General features: G+C 35.0%; 1 protein-coding gene across 3 annotated transcripts in view; it reads right to left on the bottom strand.

Moving 5' to 3' along the window:
• Positions 1-24,614, bottom strand: part of LOC149532241 (ARM repeat superfamily protein) — a 179,950-nt gene that overhangs the window by 40,432 nt on the left and 114,904 nt on the right. For all 3 annotated transcript variants that reach the window (XR_016358832.1, XM_089810308.1, XM_089810309.1), the window contains exons 20-29: positions 13,807-13,979; positions 13,477-13,558; positions 13,188-13,362; positions 5,592-5,667; positions 4,444-4,617; positions 4,118-4,204; positions 3,879-3,983; positions 995-1,084; positions 453-664; positions 94-289 (exon numbers count right to left, since the gene is read on the bottom strand). Coding sequence is in view for 2 of the 3 variants with exons in the window: in XM_089810308.1 (XP_089666434.1) it covers positions 94-289; positions 453-664; positions 995-1,084; positions 3,879-3,983; positions 4,118-4,204; positions 4,444-4,617; positions 5,592-5,667; positions 13,188-13,362; positions 13,477-13,558; positions 13,807-13,979 (1,370 nt within the window). In the remaining variant the exon portion in view is untranslated. The remainder of the gene's footprint in view (positions 1-93; positions 290-452; positions 665-994; positions 1,085-3,878; positions 3,984-4,117; positions 4,205-4,443; positions 4,618-5,591; positions 5,668-13,187; positions 13,363-13,476; positions 13,559-13,806; positions 13,980-24,614) is intronic.

Below are 24,614 nucleotides of genomic sequence, written 5' to 3'. Positions count from 1 at the left end.
CACTATTAAATAGATTGTGCTTCAAAAGAAGCAACTCAAATGAAGAGTATTTACAATTTTAGGATTAAATTTGTAACCAAAAACCACTGCTACCTTCAAAGAGGCATCCATCAGTAAGGAATTGCTTATGCTTTCCAGTACTGTTGTTACCATCTGCTGCAGGTAACTCATCCGATGTGATTTCTCATCATTTTCAGCAGACCTTATTTCTTGCTGGTTCAGACGTTCCAGGGGTATGTCCTTTATGAGTTTATCAAGAAGCTTGAATAAAGGTTCGATGACTGCAGTCCTAAAATATACAGTTCCGACATGCATAGCATGATATAAGAGACAGTAAGAAATCAATTGGCTAGTTCATTTCAGTGGAATAGTGACATTACACCTGAGTCTCTGCTCAACATCAAAGGAGTATCTACCATCCATACTACATAAATCAGATTAAAATCAAAAACCTGTTCTGAAGATCTTTCTTCCAAACCAAGAACTCCAGTAATGCACCAACAAAGTTCAGATGTGGTGCCTCTGTATGTAACACTTGATTGCATACATGTCCAAGGTGGCCTTCTTCCGTTTTACTCCTCTTCTGTTTTTTTTGACTTCTATAAATGCCATCATCTTGTGCTAGAAACATAGTTAGATGCTTTGCTACTATACTACCATTCACCTGTTGAATCAAATGATATTGCTATTTTGTTAAATGGAATTCAGGCTTGCATTTGTAATAAGAAAAATGAAGTAAAACAAGATGCATTAATGGCCAATTAATACAGTTTACAGCAAAAAACTTAACAGGTGTATAGACCAGCCATATTACATAGAAAACCTATGAAATAATCAAAAACTACCTATCATATCATTTTCACCAGTAAATAGATGCATGTCTAACAAGCCAACACCCAAATCCTTGAATTCTTGGGCTGTATATAACTATGAATATCCTAACCATAACAAAAATTTAGAACACAAAATGCCACTAAGGAGAGAAAAGACAAACATTGATTCTCTGTAACGCATCAAGAAGTGCATTGTGAATACTTCCATCATCACTATTGAATAGAAGAATTAAACGTTGAAATATTTGATCCTGCCCAACAAAAAACAAGCCATTAGAATTTCACAATCATGAAATATATGTTATCCCTAAATATTTTGGAATTGCACTTTCAAATACAATGATCAAATAAACTTTTCTAGATGTTTTTTTGTCAATTAACCTATAGCTATGCTGATAATTTAACAGAGGAACAAATAATGCATGATCCCAAAAATATTAGATCTTCATCCAACACTATTAGATGTTGCAATATCTCATTCTACTATTCAACAGTTATTAAAGCAAAGGGTGTATTCCCTATACAGCAGTTGGACAGAAGAAGTAAGATGTAAATTGCAACAACGATAGAAATAAGATGTAAATTGTATTTGTGCCATTCTATATTTTGATCTACGTGTTTACATTCAAATCACTATACTATTCTCTAAGTTTTGTATTTGCTTGGCATGTGTGTTAGCCATTCCTTGTGTGTGTACCATGTGTATGTGTTCAAGTGACTATCTCTACGAGCACAATGGGGTGGGCCTGAGGGTACTATGCGGTTAGGTGTCATTGCTTGTCAATACTGGGGGCCAGTGTACAGGAGGCAGACTAGTTCTAGTGTAAGAGTTCGAGCATGATGTGCTCATCCCTTTCCATTTTTCTTTTAGTGATTTACATATTTATGATGCTATGTTCAATAGATTAGATCTATTTCCTAGGTATTAATCAATTCGAGTGATTGTAACCTCGATCATGTATATCTAGTACTCAGCAGCATCGAGCTAGATGTGTATCAAACATACATTGGTGGTGGCTTATGTGTTTTCCTTTTCTTTGTTGTTTTTTTGAGAAAATTGCAAATTGGCATTTATGTCTGCTATTGGCATATCGTTGATCACCGTTTTTGACACAGAGTACCACCTCCATCTCTCTGGTCACTATTCCCTTAAATAATAATGAACACTGTTGTATACACATAGCCAAAACTAAACAAAATTGTTGTTTCAAATGTCATTATAGGGACACTAGTTAAATAGCCTAATATTTGCACAACAAAAAGTGAGTAAAGTAAGACAAACCTTTAATTAATGAGAAAAATAAGAAATCTAAGGAGGAGATGGCTTTAGTGCAACCAATTATATCACCAAGTACAAGATCAATCACATTACAAGACAAGAAAAACATGAAAAAGAGTAGAAGAGATAAGGTAATATTAGATGAAGCTATCATAATTTCAATCTATGATCATACAAAATTGGATTCTGATGCTATGATAAATTATGGAGAATTGTGAAGGGGAAAGATGCAAAAGAGAAAGATAGGAAGTGGAGTACAAACAAGTATTATAAGATGTGAAGGACATCTTACTACAAATTGTTCTAGATGCTAGTAACTAGATCAGAGTTTGAGACCTGTCTCTCAAAGTCTTACTAGTAACTAGATCAGAGTTTGTGATGGAACAAGAATTTTCACAAACTAGTGTCTCAGCTTGCTTTCAATATTTTTGCCTAGGTCCTTGTGTCTTTTGCTTCTTGTTTATCTGCTCTTGCCACATGACCTTTGCGTACTTGTTGGATGCTATTGTTTCCTTGATGGTTGAGAAGGCAATGAACATGTATGTTTAATCACCTTAGGAACACTTCTTTAGGGATTAAAATAATCTCTCTTTAAATGGAATTTTAAGATGGCTTAGTCTTCTCTATGTATAGTCATAAGTCATTGTGGACTTTGTTGGAATCATTTGACATTGTGCCAAAAGCTCGAACTGTCAAAGCACGATACAAATGTCAGATAAACCCGACCCATGGGAGGTGGTTAAGCCATGTCACAAGTCCCCAAGGAGGTGTTGAGCACCAAGTCAACAATCTCCCCCTCAACATCAACTAAACCTTCAGCACCCAGTGAAGGTAGACTTGAACTTGTGACCCAAGACTCTGATACCAATTGTTGCAATCATTTGTCCTTGTGCCAAAAGCTCAAACAGTCAATGCTCGATAAAAATGCCAAACATATCCTAACCCCTGGGAGGCAATTAAGCCATGTCATGAGTCCCCAAGGAGGTGTTGACCACCAAGTCAACAGCCTTAGCCTCCTGTAGATCATTGGACATTGTCCAAGTCCTTGTTGGGGAGTCTCGTGAACGTGTGTACTCCAGTTTGAGCGTGTTTTTGGGTTGTCGTCATATCCGTGGAAGTGCTTTAGTCTTTTGCTTGTGCACAATCATGTGAAGGTCCTGGTTAACTTCCTCTTATAGTTATTTCTTGCATTGTTGTTATGCATGCAATTGTTTTCTTGATGTTATTTCATGTTTCGAAAAAAAATATTAATTAGTGCATATTTGACTCTATGTTTCAAGGGTTCCTTGGTGGGGCATTACAGAATATAAGTCAATTTCACTACAATTTCTTGAAAAATTGAATTTGTGTGAGTATTTTGAGCATCATCGACTATCAACTATAATTTGAAAACTCTTTAAATTTGTTGTTAATATTATTTGAAAATGCTCTCCAACATTTTTTATGCAGTCAATGATCTGGTCCTTAATTGGTGTCACATGTTTAGCACACAATTCTTTATCTCGAATGCTTCATTGTCCATCTAATATTTGTATTTCAACGTTGGTTATCTTCCCAGCTTGCACTCCTTTCTACATTATTCCTTTTCTATCTTCAGCTCTCTGCTTTAAAATTACCAAACAACTTAAAAATAACGCAGACATATAAAATAACTTGACAAAAATTGATACATCAAGAGATGAAAGGGGTGACTTAACACTAGTAAAAATGTAATCAGAATAGGAAAGCAAGAACAAAAACTTTTGAGTATCCATGTCAGACATTACCTTCATTGTTATATCCAGGGAATCATAAAACATTGAGCTTAAACATTCTAAAGCTAAAATGCACGGTCTTGTTCCCGCAGCATCATCATGAGAAACACCTTCCACCTATAAAATAACCAGAAATAGGAGATATCAGAACATTTTCCCAAGTAGAATATCTTGTAAGTACGCTGAAATTAAAGCAACAATGGCATTAAAAAGTTTGAGAAATTAGTGGAACGGCATATATAATTACTCACAAGCAATGCTTCAAATAGTGGCTCCAGATCATCTTGACTGCACTGTTTAGCTAAGTTTGTTGAAGAGGTCAAATGCATCATATAAGTCTGGACACATTATAATATAAAATCAATGATAATAAAGTCATTATGAAAATACATAGACAGCATATGCATTATCTGCAAGTATATAAAGGGACTACTAAACTAGAATTGTAAAGGAAGTAAAACCATATAATTATGCATGTATGGATCAACTGTGACATACTAACATTAAAATAAAAGGCTCTGAAACTATAAAGAGGATATTCATTATTAGCAAAAACTCTTCCCTGGTTTGTAAATACCTTTAGTAGTATACACAGAAGCTGAATATCATCAAGTGACAATCTCTCCTGGGATATATCACATCTAAGATGGAAACCTCTACGGCGTAAAAGAAGACCTGATAGAAGCACCCTTGTTTCTGCCACTTGGCTAGATAAATGTCCTGCTCCTTGAAGTGCAGATAGTATTGTCCACTAATGAAACAAAACCTAGAATTAATGTTTTGACATCAAGAAATAATCAGCAACCACAAAAAACAAATTTCATCCAACTTCTAGCATGAAACCGATGGCTTTCAAGGTGTTGTTAAATTAGCGCAATATGTATTTGAGCCTATCATGGTGGAAACTATAAGCAAGGTGAAATGAGGGGTGGCTTGGGTTTTTAAGTTTTTGTGTGGTGCTTTTAGCTTCTAGCTTTTGCTGGTTTATATATGTATAGGTGACTAGCTTAGATGAATTTTTTTTATCAGCGCAAGTGATGTTATTGTTTTACGCTTTAAACAATTTTGTATATGTGCCTTATATTGCAAGCTCAACATCTATATGTACATTATTATAGGCCTTGTAAGAGTGAAGAGCTCAATAATAACCCCCATATTGCAAGATCGACGTCTATTCTATGTTTTTGTATGATTTCTAAGAGTGAGGATCTCAAAAGAACCCCTCTAAATTAACTATAAGAAAAGAAAAAGATATGTACAACGATTAAACTTTTATCAACTGAAGAACCCTATACTATGTTTTCAAAACTAATGTCATTATTCTCCCAGTTAGTCCCACATCTCCAACTGTTTATGATTTTAAATAACTTAATGTATCTGACTATCAAATATCACAGTATATTTAATATTTACCTTAGTTGATATTTATTTTAATACTCGAAAATATTAGTTGTTATTTTTTTACTTTGACCATTTTAATATTTTACCTTATGTAAAATTACATATAATTGCACGATTACGTGTATATAATTGCCATATCCAAGTACCGGGATTTGAAAATGTGTACTTATTTCATTAATAAAAATTATGAATCAAAGACACATTAAAAACCAGAGATTAAGTATCAACAAGTTTCCATTCATTCGAAAAAAAAAATAACAATGGAGGAAAAAGAAATATCTGCAATAATGAAAAGGATAATGATCACTTTAACCCATTATTTACCTTAGCATAGGTTGGCAACTCCAGTGCATTCCTCAAAATAAACAACAGAATCACTTCCTTTGTATTTTTATCAAACCTGACAATAATTTAATCAGTAGACCATATAACTAATTAATATATTAGTTGATAAGCTCAGCTAAAAACTATCCTAAAAAAGAAAGCACGTTTAGATTAACCAAAGAAGATTTTTCAACCAAAGGTACATTGCCTGAGATAAGTTGCAATGGATATATGTGTAACACATGTGTCCACTGATCTAAACATTTAGAATTCCATGTTGCCAATGGTGTCAAAATGATTAAGAAATCTTGGTTCACATAAAAAGTAAAATAGGAGTATGGCAATTACATCAACAGCTCATGTTTTATGGTCCAGATGGCGCCAAAAAAGTCACAGGAAAAAGGGTATTAAATCAAGAACAAGCCATTAATTGTAGTAGGATAGCACATTGCTCTTGAGAATTGCATTCTCAAAGAGTAATACATCAGGAAATTCTGCAAACCAAAACAAATTACCTTAAAGCGTCATTGTCAGATTCTCTATGTGATGCCCCCTTTCTAGTGGGCTTTAGTGTCTTGGTTATGTTAGCTCATTATTGTGACCCCCATGAGATAACAACTAGATTTGAGGGTCTCTGGTGATCGATTTACTATTTATATAAAGTCAGCAGGGGTGGTTTCTATTTTTAGCAGTTCACTGTGGTGACGCATTGGGTCTGGCTATGTCAGTATTCTGGTGGAGGCTTGACAGTTTCTTGGATAAGAGCATAATAGAAGTTATTTATTAAGTTTTACTTAATTAAATAACTTAAATGAGATAAGTCAAGTAATACTTGGTGCAATTATATTATTAAAAGACCCTCATTATGCATCCAAATAGAAAAATATGTTTTAAACAAAAAGTGTAAACATAAAGACTCCAGCCGTTGAGTGTGAAGAAGAAGTTATTTTGAATTAAAATATTATAAAAGCCAAATCACAGAGATGGACCAATTCATTCTTAAACATTTGATATTTGTGTTGAGTAGATTCAAAAGTTTGAGCTTGCTGGGGGAATGGTGACTTCTCTTGGTGAAATTGCACTTTGAATTGGCAACCCTTGTGCCAATGAATTTTGCTAAGTCTGATAACTTATCTGCTGAATCAATCTGGAGTTGTAGGAGGAGTTTTGTTGAAGGAACTGTCTCTATTTTCCTGCTGAATTACTGGTTTTTGGGACTGCTATCTGACCTATGTTTAAATCTTCCATAAAGAGCCACAATTGGTATTATTATGACTCTCACGTGAATGGTAATTGGATAGACAGAGGCTGTATTTCATGTTTTCACATCTAGAAGGGTTGTATTTCATCATTCTCATGCAGCATTGATTTACAACAGGCCTGTGATCACTTTAAGAAGGGTTGCGGTCAAGTTTTCTAAGCCTGCCATCATTCCTAGGAAGACCATGTGCAAGTTCTGGAGGCTCCGATCAGACTTCTTCCAGCTGGCATTTGAATTGGAGGAAATTTAATCATCACATCTGAGTCATTTCAGCATCCTCCAATATTACCAGGTTCAATAATATTTAAGAATGTTGTGTTACAGTTTGGCATTGTAGATAGATTCATGATTGCAAACAATGAAAAAAGTTGAATTTCGCAACTTTCAATTCCTATGCACTGTGATTTATTTTATATTCTGAAAAAGGAAAAAAAAAACACTTATATTTGAAAAAACATAAAAAACATAAAACTTTCAAAAAACACAAAGTTCCATTCATCAGCATATAGATAGAGTAAGCACCAGCAGGGCTCTTTACACTTTAAGCTGATCAGTGCTTCAAATAATATGTGACAGCTTATGTGTTGCAAGGAGCATGGCAGTTTATAAAGATGTACATTTCAACCCCAGCATTGCATTCATCCAAGAGTTTCAAATCTCAATCTTCTGAATGGGAAATCATTGAATTTTACCTAAAATGGCTAGAGGTTTATTTTTTACCTTTGGATATCTTCTATATTCAAACACTGTGCTAAAACTTGCAAATAGTTCTATATAATACTCATAATTATATTGAGATAGAAATAAATGCAGAAATGGTTTCTTAAGAAAAACAAATTTAATAACCCAATCAAAGTACATACAAATTAAACCCACAATGGACTGCTAACTAATCTAAATACACAAACATTAAACTCATAAGATCCTAAAAGCGGATATGCAAACATTTCACTTTGTCATTTGGAAATATGCATACTAAGAAACATGACACACTTATGCTGTTGCACACATTGCATAATATTTTATATTGTATTATTTTATTTTATTATATAATGTTTCACCTAGATGGACGTGCAACATGTAAAGATTCCCATGGGATATACTTGATGAGTTGTATTGTAACATTGTGATAATATTTGATGTAATTATTTAATACTGGGCAAAAGAATTAAATACCCAATATTAAATGTGGGGTCAGTGGGTTAGGTAGCACATGGTTTTGGCACATGGTTTATGTAATACCACTTGGTGGTTTTGTGGGACTTGCTACTATATAAGCAGCCACAAGGGTAGTTGTTGTGTATGAGTGAGAAAGGCAAGAGCCTACAATGCATCAATAAATTGCGAGGTGTTCAGCTTGCTGTGCCAAAATTAGATTTCCTTGTGCTGTGTGTATTTCATCATTTTCCTTCAGCTTGTTCTTATTCTTGTTCAGCTGATTCGGCATTAGTCGTCATTCTCCTGCCTTTCCAGGTCCATCGAGCAACGGCACCAAATGTTTACCGTATTGGGTAAAGGAATCAACACATACAAACAATAGATAAGAACAGCAAAACTCCCTGTATTATTCGCATATGCCAAAGATATTACATTATGCTTATGATGATAAGATGATTACAATGATTACCCGGAGGGTGTATATATACATCTCGAGGAACCTTCCCGAAGGGGTCCATTGGCCACATACAACATGTCAGCTACATAATAAGGACCTTCCCGATACCGACGAGAACATTCCCGATACCGACGACATGCATCCTGACACATACCCTGTCGGCTACACAGTATTTACCGATGACATATGCTACTCACTAACACTAATCTATTGGCATAGTCCTTGCTACCACCTAGTACATCTGAAGGCCTCCAAATTAAATTTGTTGCATTTGTAATAGTCAGTAAGTCATTTCCTCCTCCTAGCATCTATATGATCTTAAGCAATGTAAAAGTTATGAGATATATAGAAGAAATGAATTCCTTCTTATTGAGCTGAAGCTGATTCTTTATTTAATAGAAGATAACTAAGGAATAACCGCAGCCTCTTTATAACGCAAACACCTAAAACTACATGAGCGACTAATTGAACAGCTGACATGATCTGGTCAACCTCAATCCATGTTGACCATTAACAGCTCTGTGTTTGTAAATAAAAAGGGTGTTATTACAACCATGTTAAAAGAGTTGCACTTGGGAAAAGACTCTGCAAAGCAAAAACCCCAAGAATTTATATATTTTTAAGGATTACAGACTTCTTTCATGCACCTTTATTAAATAAAAACACAATAAAATCATCAAATAGAAGCTAGTTCAATCACATACACAAGTATACATCAATCACATAAGTATGAATGCAAATCGTAAGTTATGGAAATAGCACACTGAATGTAAGAACCCCTGATAATTCTGATTTGTTTTTTTTTTTCAATTTTGGATATTTGACATTTTTTTAAATGCTTTGCATCTAAGGTCTGATTTCTGAGTTCTGAGGTATTTTTTTGGTTTTTATGTTTGTTTTGAATGCCAAATGACGAAAGAACATGTCAAAATGAAAGAGCAACATATGCATAAAACATTAACAACAAGCCTCTCAATGAAAGATCACTTTGTTAGCCTCAAATCAGATCAGTAGCAGCCTGATAAATTTACAACAGCAAACTAATTACTTCAGATTTGAGATTTATAAAAAATCACAATGAATTCTGGCATACACGAAATAAAGCATGGAAGACCAATGACTTGTAAATAATACGGTTGCTTCAAAGGATGACCATAATGGCTAGTAACAGCATCAAATTTCTTCAGAAGTTCTGATGTAAATCATTGTCCTTCAAACCTTAGTTGTACCTTGTTCAACCCATCAAAAATATATGAAACCTTGTGCCAAAATCTCTTAAAATATTCGAGCTATAATGAAAATATTATTCTACTTCCAATGGCTTCCAAATCTTGGTCCAAATCATGTCACCCTAGCTGGACAAAGTATTAAAACTAGAAAATGACAAACCCCAGCAGTTGTAGACCAACAAATAAATCATATTTTCAGCTCCTTCTCAATTCCAAATACTTGTAATACACTCAATGTGAATTCTAGAATGAAGAGGCTTAATAGGATTTAGTCCAGCCTCCACACAACCAAAAAAAATCCATGGGTTTCTGTCTTCTGATTTCCTGTAAATGAAAACCAAGGCTCTCAAGCTTTCTTAAATAAGTTAAACAAACTAAGTATATCAAATGACTTTCTCAAATTTCCTTATAAAATCAACTCAAGATGTTTTTGGGAACCCTACTTACTATTCCCCCCTTTATATAATTTGATACTTGTATATGGGAAATAATAATAAAGTGACCCCTTCATAAAATTTCTTTATACTTTCCATCTAAGGTACCGATGTGTCTGTAAATAGGGCAGATGCAGGTGCAGATGCATTCTGATGCTCGGGGGTGTTGGGATGCATCGTGGATGCTGCCAGGAATCTTGCTTCCCTCCCGTGGATGTGCGCGGGATGCTTGGGAGAGCATCCAGAGAGAATCCCTTGAGAATCCAGGCGCATCCCGTGAGCATCCAGCCATTTGAGCTCCCAGTCACTTAGTGACTTATTAAAACATGTGTTTAATTGGTTTTTTTAATTATATTTTTTCTCTTATTTGCCTCACAGCCCTAAAAGAGACCATTCATTGTCATTCATTCTCCTATTACTGTTATTTCAATTTGATTATGCTAATTGATTCAAAATGGATTTTTTTTTTGTATATTTCTTGTATTTCTTTGCATACATAAGTTATAGTGTGTATATATATATATATATATATATATATATATATGGATGCACCCAAAAGAATCCAAAATCCCCCAAAAAAAATCCACGCATCAGCACCCTGCACGTGCATCAGCATCAGAACCAGCATCGGTAACTTAGCTTTCCATAAATTGGCACCAGATTCAGCATAATAATTAAATGCTTTATGAAATTCATTTATTAAGCACACCTGACACCTTATCCTCTTTAATCAAAAAGATATTTAATTTGGTTTAATATATTAAAGTCAATGCTAGATCAAGCTCTTATTAATTAGCTTAAATCATTAAATGCCATTAAATGTTCAATATCACACCAACAATTGATCCTGCCAACTTTTCAAACATACATGTTGTTCTCTCTGACTATGCACATGACTTACCATAGATTGTAAGTATGGACCCACATGTTCATGTAGGTTACTAAAAATCACAAGAGTGCATAAACATAACCTGAAAGACCTCTGAAAGGCAAACCACAAATAAATTGACATACTGAGATGTAAATTATTGAAATAGATGCGCAAATGGTCAGTCGAATAACTTTGAATCACCCTGAAGTGGATCACATTAGCCTACGGGGACCACTGCAAATAGGATAATATCAGAAAATAATTAATGCTAGGGAAGGCACAAAAATGGGAGCATTCCAGTCTGCCCGTCCCAAAGATCACTTTCCCTCAAGCAACCTGCATCTGCATACTAAATCAAATGTCATCTGCACCTATACGTCAATCTGGATACCAAGATCCCATATCAATCACAAAAACATGGCTCTATCAATTCGTTGCACTACTCTACTATAAACAAAACCATATCCAAAGTTGTGACACAACTCTTTATGGTCTATAACAGACGATGCAGCAATTATGTCAATACCCAAATACCAGACCAATCTATCTATTCATCTATAGCAATAGACATAGATATTAGGCCACCAAATACGGTCATTGTCGATGAAGCCTGCAATAAGAATGATGTTAATGAAGTTACTATCCATGCATAGCAAAGATATCCATCTCGTGTGCAATATGCAACAAGTAGACATGTCTACTTACACTCCCATGAAGCTAATAGTTTTACAGTGTACAACACGCAGAATCTGAAAGTGCAATGGAGTCCGTGTAGGACAACCAATAACCACTAAAGAACCTATGAAGATTAAATCACCAATCAATAAAAAACAACTGCCATATCATAAGAGATTGGTGGCATATCCAAAGGTTGAACTGGAGATGCCTTCATTGCCAAGCAAAGACATCTCTTGAATGGTAGATTCACTGGCTCTTTCTAGTCATCCTCCATTCAGCTTTTAGAAAAGTAGTGGCAGGCTTCCTTGACAATTTCCCAAAGAATCAAGATGTGATCCATAATTTGATAACTGGGTTTGAAACCAGCTTGTCCCTTGGCAGAAATGTGACAATAATCCAAGTCTATAGAAAGAAGACTATGAAGAATCGTCTAGATCTTGGGGGAGATAGGGGAGAGTAAGATGGTGAGAGGGATCGAGAAAAATTGATAGGGAGAGACATCGGTTCATTGTTCAAGAGAGTCAAAGAGAAAATTTATAAACTCTTCTAAAATCTAAAATTTGCACTATTATTCCTAGAGATCTAGAAAAGCTCTCAAACATCTGACCAATACATACATGAAATATATTATATAACTTGTACAATCTTAAATGTTATATTCATGTAGATAGATAGATAGATAGATAAAAATTTAACGTCCGCGAGGCTAAGAATAGCCTATGGGACAGCAAGACAACTTAAGCAGACTTAAGTAGCTCCATTCGTTTCTTGTGTAGGATGATGATGAGCTATGTTCTAATGAAGAGAACGAGATTGACTTGAAGACCGAAATGGGGGGCATAAATGTTATATTTCTTGTATATATTCTAATGAAGACAATGGATTAAGTTGAAGACAAATCTGGGTACACAAATGTTATATTTCAAAAAATCATTCTTTACGACTCCTAAAATATCATTCAAATTTGCCCTAAACGTTCTAATGTTGTTGTGTGTGTTCAAAATGTTTTAATGAGGGCCTCAAAAGGCAAAAAATATAGCTTTTTCTCACTTTTCCTGCAACAGTTGAACAAGTGGATCAGTTGAACTCATCAAGTTTTCAGTGAATACTCACCATAAACATATCTAGCTTTCTGAAATGCTCAGCATGCAAAACACACAAATAGAACCAGTGAATATTTGTCATCCAATAATCATGCAAGTACCTAGCGTGTTTGTGAACTATGCACTCAAGCATTAGAACTATCTACTAGATGTTGATCTCCTAGGCAATCACTATAAGTTTGAGCTGGAAGACTTTTTTACAATCAACAAAAACAAACCTACTGCTAGAAACAGGCAACGGGTTAAAACTTAAACATCTGAAGCACTTCAGAAAACAAGATGGCAGAGAAACCAATTAGTATTGATGGACATAAATCAGTTTTCTCTAGTACATTTAACAAATGCAAAAATAATCACGATCAAGAGGACTAGAGCTTGTAGAGAATTTAAAATGTTACATGATACCTTTCACATAGATTATCTGGGGCTGAAATGTTTTTAGCTGATGAATTTAGAGAACCTAAAAAAGAACCCAGGAATTTCCCATCGGATTCAAAAAGTTTCTTGACCTGCACAATTGACTCCATAAATTCTCCAAAAACACCGATTGGTAGGAAACTTCCATTCTTAGCCTCAGCACCTGAGAATGAAACCAAAACATAAGATAAGCAGATATATTGAGTTCTGAAGTTAAAATTAAAGAAAAAACTCATCGTTGCATTATCCTTCACAGCAAACAGAAGCTATGACTTACCATATATTTGCGAAGATGTAATCATCTGGCACCAAAGACCATGAAGTGCTAGCATGCATTTTGTTGCTGCCTTCCGAACAGCCTTAACAAATTGATGCGGAGATATTAATCAAATTTACTGACAATAAGAGTGCAGTAAAAAATAATTCTTTCCAATTGAAGTACTTAAAGTGACTCCAACTACTAGTCGCTAAAAAAAATTTACAAACTGGATTTTTGAGTGGGCATTTCCATTTCAGTCGTAGTTGACTGCATTACACACTGATCTCAACAGCACATAACAATTGTATGATAGCAAATTTTAAAAGCATTGGCAGTAAATATACGCACTTGAATGGCACTGCACAAAGCCACAAAAATGCATGGTAATGCATGCTGCAAATACATGGGATTCATGCTATGTATTCCATTCTTTTCAGATAAATCTTCTGGAGACAGCATTAAAAACACAGAGCTCAAAGAATTCAGACTCTCCACTTGCACTGCAACAGGTACAGTTGATCCTGTGTAGAAAAAATAAACAAATTTTAACTTGATACTCGAGCAAATCATTTTATCTTTTTCAATACATAAAATATGGATGATCCCAATGCAGATTTTGAACAGAAAAAGATTTACCTGAAGAGATTTTTATTGGTTTATATCATCAAGAAGAATGGAACTTCAAAATAAAAATAACTATGGTACATGCATGCAACTTGAATTTACATGCACCCTCACAAACTATACATGGTGAATACAGATGGATATAGTATTAAGTTGTAGTTGTAGAAGGGCAAAGATGATGTAAGAGCATCAAAACAAAAGTAGCAAAACAACAAAAGAAAAACAATGACCTTTAAAGTATTGAAATGTCAATAACTATTCATGTTGAGGTTTAAAGAAATCTATCAAAATTTAAAAACACTAGAATGAATAATGTCATGTCCCCCTCTCAATTTTAGTTCTGGGCGACAGAATTAATCTATCTCCACATCCAGATAGATTAATATCGACTTCAGGCAGGATGCTATCCAGTCAGAAAAAAAGGGGAATTTAATTTAATATATTCCAGGACTTTATTAAAGGTACAGAGTTAAGTCACTTTAATGTTTTAAAGTTATTTACTTATAAATAGCTTTAAGTAAGTACAGGACGAAAATGACTTTTAATCCCACATTCTTTGCACGTGGTACTTTTCCCTCACTCCGAGGCTATAAATGCATGAGTTTGCATTGGGATTAAGACAAGAAGAATATTGATATTAAATGCTTAAAACCAACTGGTTGCTTGAATGTGACTGGATCTTCTTAAGGACGAAAACCCTTAAGAGTATTGGCAGATTCTGGACGTAGCCCCAGTACCTTGCCAACTTTGCAATATGAAATTACAGTATGCAGTCTCCAGGAGATTCGGTTGAAATTTAAAATGTTGAGGGAGCATAACTGTTTAACAGCAGTGACTCATACTGTAGGTGGGAGGCTTGACATGCAAGTTTGCAGCTTAACCGAGAAGTAAGTTATTATTCTGAGTCATTACTGTTTTGGTGCAGTGAAGTTTAGAACAGGTGTATGTATATCTTTACCTACGGCAGGTAGTTCTCCAGCGGTTGAAGGAAATCTGCCAGATAATCACGTCTGCAAAGCGTCTTTCAAAGCAATAACAGGTGGTCGACTTTAACGTGAAGGGCAGAAGTTTTGGTACAACGCTTGTCTTCTGTACGGGGGTTATTCTTAAGCAGGTGAGACACGGGATTTCTCATTTCTCAGCCGGATATTGGCTTTCATTGGCGTTGGAGGTAACCCGTATCCAGTGAATCGGGAGTTCAAGAAGGGAGTTGATATACAGTCAGGTTGGCCCAGTCTCTCAATATACGAGTAGCAGACTTCACTCACAGGGAAAGAGTTCCAGTTAAATCTGTTAAAGGAAAGTATTACGGGTTGTGTAGTGCCCGATTTATCTTCAGACGTGGTTGCAGTAGACTGACGGAATTTCTGATTTCGGGCCTCCATTCTGAAGTATTCTCCTGTGACATCAAACATCACACCAAGGCGTTACACATCCAGGAGGCATTCATGATAGCTGAGCCAGCAAGAGAAGGGTTGAAGCGGTTGTTCACAGCAGACAAACCAGCCTGATCTACTGACAGCGTTCAATTAAGCCACCCAGTGCCAGGTCTGTAACAAACTTCCTCTTTGGTATTATTTTGGTTGAAGTTTAGTTTTGAGAATAATTACCTTTCAGGAAGTTACCGTTCAACGTGATTGTCTTTGAGTTTGGGCATGCGTTAAATCTCCTTATCGACGTTGACTGTCATTTTTTCTGGTTGTGCATTTGATTTAAATACTATGCCATGTCCTAATGCAGTAAACATTAGCAGTAGTTGAATATCATAATTCCATGTTGGAAGGACGGTTAAATGAATGTTGGCAACTGTTTGGCATAATGTCACTTGTTACTCCCTAGAATGTCTGGACTTTAAAAAACACGTGTGGACAGTTTAGTAAACTCTGTGGTGACAACAGGAGTCTGAAAACTGTTTGCTACAATTTCCATTATCAACACATATCAGTATTGGCTTAATTTTAATACCTGATCGTTATCGAAGTCATCAGCATTGTTGTAAGAGATTGCTCAGTTATTACAAATAATCATGTGAAATTGGAAAAAAAATTAACCCCATGTTGTACAGTGAAGTAATATAAGATGCAATTTTCATTATTTAATATAAAAAGCAACAGATGTTATGAGATTTAATTTGTTTCAATGTCGATCATATATTAAAGTTCAGTATCCATCTGCTGTTTCCTGTTCTAGATAACTTTTATGGGATACAAGGGATTGTCAGGAGCCATTTGGAGACATATAAAGGCTCCAAAATATGCTTAATTTTCCCATAAGTACTTATATGTCTTTTTTTTAACTTAATAATAACAGATGTTTAACCTTTCAGAGGTTCACAAATTTCTTGATCTTCCTAACGACTGATCATGCCAAGCTCTTCAATCTCAGGAAAACAAAAGAACACTAAATAATGACTTAATACATGCATTTCAATGCATACATGTGGAGATTCTAAGAAGAGAACTAACAGAGGAAAGAAGTTTTAAGTCATTACTTGAACTGAAACTAAAATTTAACCTTGCAGAGATTAATGAATTTCTCAAATTAGCAAACTAAAAATCATGTCAAGGTAGTGCAGTCTACCAAAAAGGAAAGAGCAGAAAAAAGAGGAAACACTGCATGGATTTAAAAAATCATGGGAGCCCGGACATCGATGCCTTGGGAAAGGCAGGGCACATCTCACTGAGGTGCATTCAGAGGTGGAAGATAAACACATACTGGTTTCAGGTTTAGAGGAAACCAGTCATGAAGGGGAGCAGGAGACTCAGCAGATTGAGCCAGTGAAGAAAAGTACATTGACCAAGTCCAATGTGATCATTGCCTCTCTCTCGTGATTACCTAGGATTCATCCCTTTCAGCTTATGTGAGTTATTAAGAGTCGACATGCGACTTGCCTCGTTGACAGTGGCGTCGAACAACTTTATTATGAGCAATTGGTTACTAGGTGTAGGTTGCAATCAGAGGATTTTCCTGTATTCAATGTAACAGTTGCAGATGGGTTTTCTATGAGATTCACCAGGGGGATCCCTCAACTTAGCATACAGACAGGAGATTACACCTTGACAAATGACTTCTATATTAGTACTTGGTGGGATTGATGCAGTATTGGGTATCCAACGGTTACAATCTCTTGGCAGGCATGTGCAAGATTTCAGGAGGATGGAGTTTATGGCTGATGGTAAGAGGGTTGTACTGAAGGCTCTTTCAAATGGTGGTCCTATAGTAATTTCAACACATAGGTCGAAGGCTTACTTCACTCATAATGGTGACAGCAGCATGTCTCCTATTGATAGCGTTATAAGCAGCCTACAATCTTATTCTTGTTAAACCTATAACTCTGATTTAATACTGTTCTGAATGTGCAGATCGCACAGACCTTAGCATTGATTAAATACCTTATGAAATGCCTAAAGTATTTATACTATTATCTCTAGACATGATCGGCACCCCTTGGCGTAACTAATTATGTTAACATTAACTTGTTCTAGTTAAGTTAAATTAGTATGATCATTACTTTACTTGGGCAGCAATTTTGAGGGAGAATACTAGGCCGACCTAGATAGGGTCATGTCCCTTCAAGGGACATGCCCTTTTGGTAGGGTATTTAAGTAGGGTATGGTTGAAGGTTTAAGGATATACAGCACATTGAAGTCTGCTCCTTAATCAACACTGCCCTATACGAATTATTACAGAGACAAACAAGTTTCAGAATATCATTTAATATTCTGAATATTACCTCCTACATTCTGAAGAAGAAGAAGATCAGAACAGCAAAAAAGAAGAAAGGTATTATCTCAGATCTGAAAGTATAGAATCTGCAGAAACTTTACAATTCTTGGTGTTAATTCTATGTAACTATGATAACAGACTGATCTGAACAGCAGATCACACAAGATCAAATAAAGCGTGGATATCCTTATTTAGGATTTGCTTCTTTATAACTCTATATAAATAACCTTATCGGAGTCTCATTTAGGAGCATTTAAACAATGTTTAGTTTGCATAGTTGTTAAGAATATTTACTATCTAATTATACTTTCTAAATAGACGCCAATCTTGGAGGATTATTATATGTTTATGATAAGGGCCCACTTAGAATAGTCATGTCCTTTGTAAGGACATGCCTCTTGGGTCCAATATAAACATAGGGTAAGTATGAGGATAGAGAACACATAATACAAAATAAAGTCTGCTCCTCTATATCACTGCCTTATACAAATTATTGCAAAGTAAGAACATTTCCAGAATTGATATTATACCACTGAAGACACTTCATCAAACTCTGATATATAGAAGATAATATCTAGCAAGTATATTCAAAGCATTGTAAGCTTGGTTGTTCAGAATTTGCAGCAACTTTACATGGTATCAAAGCTCTAGTAGTTGAACCTAGGCTCTGCAGAATGACAATCAGATTTAATATCTAGCAACATCCCTCTACATTCAAGGCTAGCACAATCAGACCCGAAGATAGGTTTGATGGAAAGGAACACTTCGTTCCTTGGAAGTTCAGAATTATGATAATTCTTGAAGACAATGATGTGAAACAGTTTGTTGATAAAGAATCCAAGCAACCTAATGCTGATCCTTATAAAATTGTCTGAGTAAAGGAAACAGGAAAGCCATACAAATCATATTAGATGGAGTCAAAATTGATATAGTACCTATGCTCATGAAACATTAGAGAACATTTCATATGATGAATGCATTATTAAACGTGAATGAGGTTAACAATGTGACTAGAACCCTTGCACTAAAAAGGCAGCTAAATCATATACAAATAAAGAAGGGAGAATCTATGAACTCATAATTCCTAAGGGTGGCCAGTCTAAGAGACGAACTTGCAAGTATAGGGACCATAATTGAAGACAAGGAACTAGCACTTATGACTATAGATGGGTTACCAAATTCATGGGGGAAGTGCTTGAGACAATCTTCCAGACTTTAATAGACTTAAAGGAGATTGCCTACAAGAAGAATCTAGGAAACTTTAAAAAGGAGGAAAATTCAAAATTGAAGATGAAGAACTTCATGTTCTCAACACAAATTCCTATAAAGGTAAGAAGAAGGGTAATCAAAGAAATGACAAACCTAAGAAAGATTTATCCAAAATAAAATGTTTCAAATGTGAAAAATTTAGACACTATAGATCTAATTATCCTGAGAATACAAAACAGCAAGTAAACTGTACAAATGTTACTAAGAAAGAAGAAAACTATGATCTTGAGAATCGTGTATTGTATTCTGCACTATCAAATGAATTATCAAGCAAAGCATGGGTAATTGATAGTGTATCATCTCGACACATTACAGGATATAAAGAAGTACTAGATTCAATATCTGAAGAAGATGGCGAAGTTACCATCGGTGATAATTCCTCTCATTCAGTCAAAGGAATTGGGAATTGCACCTTGAAATTGAAGTCAGATATTTCTCTACATCTCAAAAGAGTACTCTATGTACCAGGAATAAAGAGGAATTTAATTTCTGTTATAGCACTTGAAGATGATGGAAGTGGACATAATGTTGCATTCATGGACGGTAAAGTAATGACCTGGTCTAAGAACTCTTCATTCAAGAAATCAAAGCTGATTGGTCAAAGAAAAGGATTCTTGTATGAATTAAATATAGAACCTAGTCAACCTATTTAAGCCTTAATTCATTTAGTTGCTGATATAAAAAAAATATGGCACAAAAGGTTAGGAAATCTAAATTTCAAAACCTTATCGACTATGGAGAAGATGGTAACTGGTTTACATAAGTTGAATAAAGATCATTCAAGCATATGCAAAGGATGCGCTCAAGGTAAGAATACCGAAAGTCCTTTTCATGATAGTACTAGAAAAACTAACAATGTTTTGGAGCTAATCCACTCAAATTTATGTGGACCTATGTTTATTCCTTCTCTTAGAGGATTCTGGTACTATATACTTTTTATAAAAGACTTCTCTAGGAAAACATGGATTTACTTCTTAAAATGTAAAGAATCGGAAGAAATCCTCTAGAGATTTAAAGAATTCCAAACCTTAACTAAAAACATATCACGACACAAAATTAAAACTCTTATGACTGTAATGGAGAGGAATATACTTCAGACTTGTTTAAAGATTTTTGTAAAGAAGCAAGAATTAAGAGGGAGTATATTGTTCCTTATAACCAAGAGCAAAATGTGGTAGCATAAAGGAAGAACAAAACAATTATAGAACCAACAAGAGCTATGATATTTGATCAAAATTTAGAATATTATTTGGGCAGAAGCCACTTGTACTACTGTCTATATTCAAAACAGAAGTCCTCACTCTCATCTTCGAGATAAAACTCTTGAAGAAGTTTTTACTAACGTTAAACAAAATATAAGCGATCTTAGGATATTTAGGTGTCCTATATATATAAATGTCCCAAAAGAAAAGAGAACTAAGTTAGAACCCTCCAGAAGGAAAGGTATTTTTGTCAGATATAGTGAAACATCTAAAGCATATAGAATTTTCATACCTAGTCAGAAAAACATTGAACTTAGTAGGGATGTAATATTTGAAGAAGATTTAGCATTCAAAAGAGCCCTAAGTTCTGAAGATCTCACACATTTACCTAGTTCTAAAGAAAATCATGAATCAGAGTTTTAGAGCGAGAACATTAAAGAAATTGATGATGAAATTCAAAATCTTAATCTTGAGGAAACTCAAAATTCTAAGAAAAGACCACTTTGGGTCATTAAGACTATAGGAGAAGCTCAAGACTTCGTTGCACCATCTGGAACCTTCAGAGAAAGCAAAAGACCCAAAAGATTTTCTAATTATGCAGCAAACATGAGTGATTTATCTAAATTAGAACCAACCAATGTTTCAAATGCTATTAAACATACAACTTGGAAGGATGCTATGACGGAAGAATACCAATCCATTATTAAGAATGATGTTTGGAAAATTGTTCTAAGACCTGCACAAAAATCAGTTGTTTCTTCTAAGTGGATATTTAAAATTAAACATGTTGTTGATGGTAGCATTGAAAAATATAAAGCCAGATTCGTAGCCAAAGGTTTCTCTCAGAAGGAGGGAATTAATTATGAAGAAACCTTTGCTCCATTTGCCAGATACACCCCTGTAAGAGCAGTCCTAGCTAGTGCAGCATCGAAGGGATGGAAAGTACATCATATGGATGTAAAAACAGCATTTCTAATGGAAATATTACAGAAGACGTATATTTGAAACAACCCGAAGGACTTGAAACTCATAACCCTAAAGTTTATGTTTACGAGCTCAAGAAAGCTCTCTATGGGCTTAAACAGGCTCCAAGGGCATGGTATAAAAGAATTGATAAGTATCTCACCACTTTAGGATTCTCCGAGAATGAAGTTGATCCAAGTCTATATTATAAAAGGGATAAAGATGATATGGTAATTTAGATACTGCATGTTGATGATTTACTAATAACAAGTGATGATCATCTCATAGATCAATGCAAGAAAGATCCAATCAAAGAATTTGAGATGAAAGATTTAGGACTCCTTCATTACTTCCTACGACTGGAAGTATGGCAATATTCTGACAGCATCATAGTTAATCAAGGAAAGTATACATTAGACATCTTGAAGAGATTTGGAATGTGGAACTGCAAACCTATGTCTTCTCCAATCAAGACTAATCTACACAAACTTAAGAAAGCAGCTGCAGAATCACCCTCCATAGATTCTACTCTTTACGGACAGATGATTAGGTTTCTTATGTACCTGGTAAATACAAGACCTGATATTTGCTACATTGTTAATGCCTTAAGTCAATTTATGTGTGAGCCAAAGGAGATTCACCTAGTTGCAGTCAAACACATTATGAGATACAAGGCACTCTTAATCTTGGGCTCAAGTATGAGAAAGTTGACTTGGACTTACATGGGAACACAGACTGAGATTGGGCTAGAAGTGTTACTAATAGGAAAAACACTTCTGGATGTTGTTTCAGTTTAGGCTCAGCAATGATATCTTAGATATGCAGAAAACAGGCATCTATAGCACAAAGTTCCACAGAAGTTGAATACATTGCCGCAACAATGACCTTTCGAAAATCAGTTTGGCTTAGAAAGTTACTTGTGGGATTATTTGGTCAACCCATGAATCCTACTATTATTCATTGTGATAATCAGAGTTCCATCAAGTTTTCTGTGAATCCAGTTTCTCATAACAAGTCCAAGCATATTGAAATTTCTTACCATTATGTAAGAGATATGGTAGATAGGAATACTGTAAAATTAGAATAAATTTGCACTGTAGATCAGACAATAGATATTCTTACCAAAGCTCTCTCTCGAGTGAAGATAGATCACTTCAGAAAAAAACTTGGTATAGTTGAATTATAATACATTCGTATTCTTTAAATTATTATTAAAATAATTTTTGTTAGGCTATTGACTGTTATGGGCTTCACCATTTGTATTCATTATCTACGAAGTGACAATCTCTGAGATAATGAACACTTGTATAAAAGACATTATGAGAGATGATGATCTATTAGATAATGTGTTGAACAATAGAGAACTATTGTCAAATCTAGATGAGTTCAAGATCGTATTGTGATGTAGACATTTCTATGCTTATGAGTCACAACTTGGATAAAGGAAGAATTTAATCATTTTCCGGATTTCATCCAATCTTTTGGTAGATCTTAACTCGGGATCATGTTGTGATATAGGACTGCTAGTACCTATTAGTCACAACTTGGATAAATGAAGAATTTAATTATTCTTCGAATTTTATCCTATATGTTGCATTCCGTACAATACTATTATCACTAGTATAAGTGATAAGTCATATCACAGGATAGTAATATGACATAGTATCATGTGTTCTATGATACCACATGCTTAGAAGATTCAGACAGATATAGAGTATCAATCTATGCTTATTCATCTTAATTGATGATGCTAGATATGTTATCTATCAGTATGATTATCAAGTTAAGAGATAGTGTTAATTCTATGTAACTACGATAACATACTGATCTGAACCGTAGATCGTACAAGATCAAGTAGAGCATGGATATCCTTATGTAGGATTTGCCTCTTTATAACCCTATATAAATAACCTTATCGGCGTCTCGTTTAGGAACATTTAAATAATGCTTAGTTTGCATAGTTGTTAAGTATGTTTACTATCTAATTATACTTTTTAAATAGACGCCAATCTTGGAGGATTATTATATGTTTATGATAAGGGCCGACCTAGAACAGTCATGTCCTTTGTAAGGACATGCCTCTTGGGTTCAATATAAACATAGGGTAAGTATGAGGATAGAGAGCACATAATACAAAATAAAGTCTGCTCCTCTACATTACTGCCTTATACGAATTATTGCAGAGCAAGAACATTTCCTGAATTGATATTATACCAATGAAGACACTTCATATAACTCTGATATATAGAAGATAATATCTAGCAAGTATATTCAAAGCATTGTAAGCTTGATTGTTCAGAATTTGCAGAAACTTTACACTCGGTAATCTAACATGGGTGATGTGGGAAAGACACCAGACGTGCAATATGTGAAGTTAAAAAGCACTGAACACTAAGGCGCTTGCTTCCCAAGCAAAACAGTAATTGCAAAAAAATCATAGATCGCTCCAAAGGCAAGGAGCAAACAAGACAGCAAGAGGAAAACTACTTTAGATCCATGTTTCTTCTAAGGGAAGAGTGTATACAGGTTGAGCAAGCAGAGGAAGATCTCATACGCAATGAAGCAAAGGCAGAAAATAGTCTTAATATTCAGTTTGGGAACAGCAGGTCCACTTTCTCATAACATTTGTACTATTAGTTACAAAGGAAGTTATGGTGCCCATCACACCATTAAAAGATTAAAAGAGGCAAGTAAATTACATGATAATTTTGATGATGTCTATATTACAAGGTAATTGGTAAATACGTGCTTATTAATAACAGAGACCGAAAGGTCAATTTATACAAAAGGAAGAGACAATGTTTCCTTAGGAAACGATCGTAAAGAATAGAAACATTCTATTCCAGAGAAAGCAAAAAACGAAAGCAAACTAAAGCTAAAGATATTTACAAGATAACCATTAACTAATAATAGACGTCTTATCTATTATTGTAATACCCTCCCTTAATGGTTAATCTATCTAACACACCAAGCTGTCCTCTGAATTTGACAAACTTATCAGGACCAAGAGGCTTGGTGAGAATGTCTGCAGTCTGATCTGAGGTAGGAACATACTGCAGATCTATAGTATAGGTCTGAATCTGTGAACCCACTGAGTTTAGGATTAGAACTCCGAGAATACAGAAGTCCATAATCAGAAGTGCCCTTCACATAACGAAGCACACGCTTTGCTGCCATCCAATGATCAGCCTTAGGAGCTGTCATAAAGCGTGAAATATAGCTGACTGCGAAGCTGATATCAGGCCTAGTAGCAGAGAGGTAGATGAGGTTGCCTACTAGTTGCCTATACGTAGTATCATCAACGGAAGGAGAATCAGACTTGTCTGATAACTTGAGACCTTTCTCCATAGGTGTAGATGCAGGTTTGCAATC

Source organism: Cupressus sempervirens, chromosome 11 (genome assembly GCF_028749045.1).
Source record: "Cupressus sempervirens isolate cs-2001-9-10 chromosome 11, ASM2874904v1, whole genome shotgun sequence".
Lineage (NCBI taxonomy): Eukaryota > Viridiplantae > Streptophyta > Pinopsida > Cupressales > Cupressaceae > Cupressus > Cupressus sempervirens.
Note: the sequence above shows the minus strand (reverse complement) of the source record. Positions and strands in the feature narration are given on the sequence as shown.